Consider the following 6000-nt stretch of genomic DNA (forward strand, 5'->3'; position numbering starts at 1 on the left):
CCACCAGAGGATCAGGCAGCTCAGCGGGGACCGCTTTGCTGTGGGCTCTGCAGTAATTTATATATGGAGTATGGAGGTTCTCATGGCTCAGCGCGGTGAGGTTTAGTTAATAGCTTGGGGCTGTCCCGCTGTCAGTAAGATGCTGGCTTTTCCTCCATCTGCTGCTCATTCAGGAGAGCGAGCTACGGCGTCCCACAGGAGAGGGCTTAGTGTAATCATGGAAGTCTGTTTTCTGCATACTCCTGCTTCTATTTTGTTTCCTGTGATGCAACGCTTAAGGAAGCAGAAGCTTTGTCTTCACTGTGTTGTGGAGGGAAGATTTTATACGTAGCCCAGGTATTATCGTGATTACCACCATCAAACCCCTGTAAATAAGTGCCTTGAACACAAGACTACGCGTTCCTTCAGTCCTAAAACTGTAGTTTGACAGATGCTCCTTTTGGCGGCAGCACCGGCTTCAGCAAACTGCCCCGTGCCACCACGCTCCATCCTCGGGTGACCCCAGCACACACCAGTACAGCTGCCTGGGGGGCTGCGTGACAAACCCCAGCACCTTAAAAACGCAACAGCCACAGGGGCAGGGGTAGCCGTGAGAGGGGAGAGGTGGGGTGGCTGGAGCAGGGGCTGCTGCAGGGAGGACAGTGACCACAGGGTTTGTCGGTGCTGCTGGCCCGTCGGGTGTGCCGGGGCTCCCCAGAGGGGCGCGGGGGTCTCTGGGTGCCTGCCTGGCTTAAGGGGAGCTCCACACCCCGCAGGTGGCTTTATTTTCAGGGTTTGATCTGCCTGATGGCCTGGCATTGAGATGTGCTGAAAACTGCCCGCTTCTTGTCAGGTACATCATTTAATATGTTCCTAACTCCTCATCTTTCAGTATTCATCTGGAAGAAAGATAGTGATATTTTAGGTTTTGACCAAGAAATAAAATTATAATTGTGCTCATTAACCTTACCTGTAAGCCCTGCTGATTGCAGTTAAAGGAATGCTTTTATTGTTCATATTTTCATGTTTAGTGTTTAGGGGGTTTTCTGCTGGAACAACAGAGGGTATAAAGATTTCAAAGCATGTGCAAAGACAATGCACAAAAAAACCGACACTGATTCCTTTTACAGTATGGGAAATTGTGGAGTTTAGGAGTTTTCCCATGCAACTGTGAAATGCAAAAAGCTAAGAGAGGACTTTATGGATGATGATCAGTTGGTGCGAGATCCCAGGTCTGGAAGAGTTGCAGTTCATTCTAGTGTGGTTTACAGCAGGAAAATTTCATTTAGTGTATTTCACTCCTGAGCGTGATCTGCTCCTGCAGCCCTTATTTTCCCAACAGTACATTTACAGGTTACAGAACCACCCACCCCTCTCTCTACCTGATGAAACGTGGAAAGCCCAAAGTGCAGGTTCTAAAATCCGGGGTCTGGCTGGAGCCACGCCTGAGGCAGGAGCTGGAAGGGCCACTGTTGTTTATATACGGTGTGCGTGTTACAGACGTGTAGTCTACCTGTATAGTATAGTCACACGTATATGTAATTTTTTGGGGAACTGTTACTTACGTGGGTTTGAAGATGGGTGTTATTCAAGTCTAAGTGGCAGTGGGGATGGCGAGGAACGTGCCTGCAGCCGCTGTGTGTCTGTGAGCAGCGCGTTCCTCTGCCTCTCTCCATGCAGTAACCCAACATGGAAACCTGGGGGTTTCTCAGCGAGCGGCTGAGGTGGTGACGTGTTCACTGCTAGATGCAAGCAGAAGCCAAACAAAAGCACTTAGTTGCATTTTACGCTTTTACTGTCAACAAATATTGTACAGACAAGTTTAGGTACAGCTGAGACTGGTGGCCAGGTGGTGAATTCCAAAACAGCTCAAGTTTTGAATGCCTGCGGGGAGAGAACTTGACTGAGCAGAAGAGAGACGGCTGTAATTTCTCAGGCAAAGCATTAGCTGCCAGAGATGAACTTCTGAGATATTTGGCCATTTATTTCATTGAAATATTTATGTCTAATCTAATAAAAAGTTGACTCTTAACAACTTCGGCATCTAACTATGTGGCTGGATGATACCCCTTCGCAATTCTAAAACCTGTCTCTGGTTTTTATGAGAAGTAGCTTTCTTATGGGACTATGGGAGAGTGTTTTGCCAGAAAACTAAGGACTGAGGAGGAGGCAAAAAAGCCCCGTTGCAGGTTTCCTTTCCGTCTTATCTGTAGCACAGCTTTACGCTAACCCGCACAGTACAAATGTTTGAAGCTGCTTTCTCGGATCCTCCTCTAGCTCATGTCTTTAAATGTCATTTTCTTACCGTGTGCCAGCTTACAGCTCCCGCAGTTAGCCAAACGTCACCTGGGCCACAGCATAAAGTGTAATTACATATTTAAAAAGTGGGAAGGGGAGGTGAGGAAGAGAAAAGAGCGGCTGCTTTGGCTTTTACTCTATTGGAGAAGTACTTGAAATTCCTCACATTCTTCTCCCGTTAACAGTATGTTTACTTTTCATCACTGGGTTATTAGGATTAACAGAAGTCATTGCTTCAAGCTCATTTAATTTGAATTTAGTGAAAGCAAACTACCTCCTGCAGACTGTAGGAAACATTCTTCTTCCACAGAAATGTATTAATTCGCAAAAAGCAGCCACCAAAAAATGTGAGACCTGACGACCACGTCCACCCCAATGTTCAACATCACCCTGCATGCGCTGCATTCTAATGAAGTACCTTATGTTGCAAATTCCAGGATGGTTTGAGTAATCTGACAGTCTAATTAACATTTCAGTCCCTCTATCGAACATTTGCTTTCAATGCCAAGAAGCTTTCTCTGTCTGTAGTTTCTGGAGCAGACTGCATACACCACTTCAGAAATGTCATTTACCCCAAGAATTTCTCTCCGCTTTCTTGCTCATGGCTGCATCTGTGTAGAGCTGGTTTTCATTTTCAGAATTCGAAGTTTTCGCAGAAAGCTCTTGCATTTGTTACGTTCGAGTCTGTTGCTTATCAGACTGCTCTGCTAAGAGTAGTTAGGTAAATATTTCTTTATTAAATGATTAATTCCATAAATAAATTCTTTTAATTCATTGAATATAAAATTAAAATCATTTACAACTTATTCCAGTATTACAGGGGGTGTAAGGGGTAAAAAAAAAAAAAAAACCACCAACAAAAACAAAACACAAAGAAAAACAAAAAAGCTACAGTTTGATAAATAAAATACTCAGCTTTAAAACAACTGATTTCTGTTTGCCATTAAACTACAGTTGGTACATAATAGCTGCCACTGTGAACACCCCACAAGTGCCCACCTCAGGAAGGAATGTAACTTCCAACGTGGTTGGGAAAGGGTGGGAGAAGATGGAGGGAGGGGGAGAAGCATAGTGTTAAATTGAACAGGATAGAAAAAAGTTTTCATAACCGGAACAAAACATTTATCTGATCACTTACAAACAGAAAACAGTATATAATTAGGTAAGGTGCTCCAAAAAGAAGCAGTAACATTGCTCCAGTACTATGAAGCTTTAAGTATGCTTAAATCTCTGTTGCATTAGTGTCCAGTTGCACAGTGCACTCTTGTAACATCTCAAAGTTGCCCTCAAATGGGCAAGGCACCATTTCCATCAAAAGGTCCTTTCTCCATGGCTGGTTACTTCAAAATTCTGTTTAGCAACCCACCCCCAACACAACTTAGTCCCTAAATTTGTGAATGTCATTGACCAGTCTGTAGTAGGGATAAGCCTCATTCGCATGCGGACAGTTGTAGTTGCATCGGCAGGACTGGATCATCATGACGCTCTTGGTGAAGGTTTCCCCATCATCGCAACGGAACCTGATCTTGACAGTCCTGGTCTGCTGAGGCGTACAGCATCTGCCGTCCACGCAGGAGCCACAGTACTTGGGGCGGTACTTCTTCACGCTGGAACATCCGGCGTAAGTAAACTTTACTGGGGATGGGGACTTCTTAGTCTTAGTACATTTCTTTCCCTTCTGCAAAGAAGAGTCAACAGTATCATTAGCGGGAGATTTTTCTCCAGCCTTTACCCTCTACCCAAAGCAGTTTGGAAAGAGGAGTCTGTATTTACCTTTAGGGAGGCATAGCTAGGCTGGCCACATGGCCTCACTTCACATATCCTGGTCTCTTTGATGAGCTTGCAGTCAGGATTGTCGTTGGTAACCCTCGTGGAGATGCCAGTTCCACACGTTTTTGAGCACTGGGACCAGGAGGTTGTTTGCACAATGCATTTGGGATTCTCAAAAGCTCGGCTTTGTGGCTCAGATCCAAAAACTGGAAGAGAAAAGGAGGGCTTAGCCGAAACATATCCTCTCACAGGGTTTCTTTCTTTCCATTGGGGTCTAAGGAGTCATATGGCCATCCTCCCGCCTCCTCCCCTTAACTGTCACACAGATTAGCCCATACTCACCAGGTAGCATTTTCAGGCCTCCTTTCACAATGGCAATTAGCTCATTGTTCCTGGTTAGCTCGCCTTCAGTATCATCCAGACCAAACTCTTTGCTGAAGAAGCCTTCCAGCTCATCCAGCGCATCCTTGCTTTCATCACAGACCCACTCTTCGCAGCACTGGCCGGGGACTTTGACCAGCCTGGGGCTGGGGCAGCCCAGGTTAGGAAGAGAGAGCTCTTGTGGGCAGAGGGGGATGCAGCCCACAGCTCCATCTATGCACGTACACTGGTGTTTACAGTTCGGCTGGAAGCTTTCGCCGTTCTGGTAGATTTTGGAGTTGTATTCGCACGGTCTCCCCTCGGACTGTGCTGCAGAGATCAACAGAGAGGGAAAGGAGGGAGTCAGCGGTGGGAATCGCTCGCCTGAGCACAGGTATTTGCTGGTCTGTTAAATTCAATTTACGGCGGAGCTCCCTACAATCCCCCGGAGACGGGGGGCCAGAACAATAAGTTAGTCAGGAATCACTTTTCCTTATGTGCGTTTAGCGCAGCCCAGACATACTGAATCGCATTCCAGACTGCTGAAGTCATGTGCCTTTCTGCCAAGCTACCAACAACAAAGCATAACCATACATGGACTCGAAATTACTAAACTTCGGCACTACGGGGAGCGGGGTTTTCTCCCGGGGGAGGGGGAGCCGCTTACCTCTGCAGATGCCCTTCAGGGCGGCGGGGCTGGCGCCGAAGTTGCACTCCAACCCCTTGGTGTGGTCGCAGGGATGCACCCGGCTGCAGTCCTCGTTCAGCTGCTTGGCGCAGACCTTGCAGCAGCCGCAGCCGTCCGGCACCAGCCCCACGCCCGGGGCGCACTGCGGCACGGCCGCCGGGCACTGGCAGACGGCGGGGCACGGCGAGCCCAGAGCCTGCGGAGCGGAGCAGAGCGGCGGCCGATGAGCGCCGGCAACGGAGCGGAGACACCCGCCGCCTCCTCCCCGTCCTTCCCTCCCTCCCTCTCCTCCGCGCAGAGCCGTGGCACTTACCAGGCGGGCCAGGCAGAGGAGAGCGGCCGCCAGAGCGGGGCGGGTGCCCGCGGAGCCCATGTCTAGCGCCGGCGGTGTGGGAGCGAGAGGCGGTAAGGAGCTGCGAAGGCGGAACGGGGCCGGCGCGGTCTGAGGCGGCAGCGGGCGCGACCGCCCTTATATAGGGCGCGGGGGCTGCCGCGTGCGCCGCGGCGCTGACGTCGCGCGTTCCGGGCCGCGGCCGCGGCCAGCGCTCGCGGAATCCTAGGAATGCGGCTGGCGCGCGGCGCGGCCGCCCCGCCCCGCCCCGCCGCCCGGCAGCGCGCGGAGGCTGGCGGCGGCCTCGGCCGCGGGGGGCGGGAACGGCGCGGGGGGGGGCGGGCTCCTCCCGCGGGGCACACGGCCCACGGCCCCGCCGGGGAGGCTTCCCCCCGTTACGCGGGTCTGTTTTCCCCGTTACGTGGGGTTACTCCCCCGTTATGCGGGTCTTTTTCCCCGTTATGTGGGGTTACCCCCCCGTTACGCGGGTCTTTTCCCCGTTATGCGTTTTTTTACCCCCGTTATGCGGGTTTTCCCCACCGTTATCCTTACAGACGCCCCTAGCCGGGAGGAT

At 50.6% G+C, this 6000-nt stretch overlaps 1 protein-coding gene across 1 annotated transcript; it reads right to left on the reverse strand.

The window, feature by feature from the left end:
• Window positions 1–2996: 2996 nt before the first annotated feature.
• CCN1 (cellular communication network factor 1) lies at window positions 2997–5533 on the reverse strand. The gene is made up of 5 exons (XM_074151872.1): window positions 5409–5533; window positions 5075–5291; window positions 4390–4737; window positions 4051–4253; window positions 2997–3955 (listed from the first exon to the last, which is right to left on the reverse strand). Exons 1-5 carry the CDS (start codon window positions 5466–5468, stop codon window positions 3656–3658), a joined length of 1128 nt encoding a protein of 375 aa, XP_074007973.1. The 5' UTR covers window positions 5469–5533; the 3' UTR covers window positions 2997–3655.
• Between the last annotated feature and the right edge of the window lie 467 nt (window positions 5534–6000).

Source organism: Numenius arquata, chromosome 8 (genome assembly GCF_964106895.1).
Source record: "Numenius arquata chromosome 8, bNumArq3.hap1.1, whole genome shotgun sequence".
Taxonomy (NCBI): domain Eukaryota; kingdom Metazoa; phylum Chordata; class Aves; order Charadriiformes; family Scolopacidae; genus Numenius; species Numenius arquata.

What these genes read in the sequence shown, in the direction of transcription:
- CCN1 (XM_074151872.1), bottom strand. Translation starts at nt 5,468, where the DNA reads ATGGGCTCCGCGGGCACCCGCCCCGCTCTGGCGGCCGCTCTCCTCTGC. An exon ending in TCCTCTGCCTGGCCCGCCTG is followed by an intron (nt 5,292 to 5,408) that starts GTAAGTGCCACG and finishes TCCGCTCCGCAG; the next exon opens with GCTCTGGGCTCGCCGTGCCC. An exon ending in CCTGAAGGGCATCTGCAGAG is followed by an intron (nt 4,738 to 5,074) that starts GTAAGCGGCTCC and finishes TGATCTCTGCAG; the next exon opens with CACAGTCCGAGGGGAGACCG.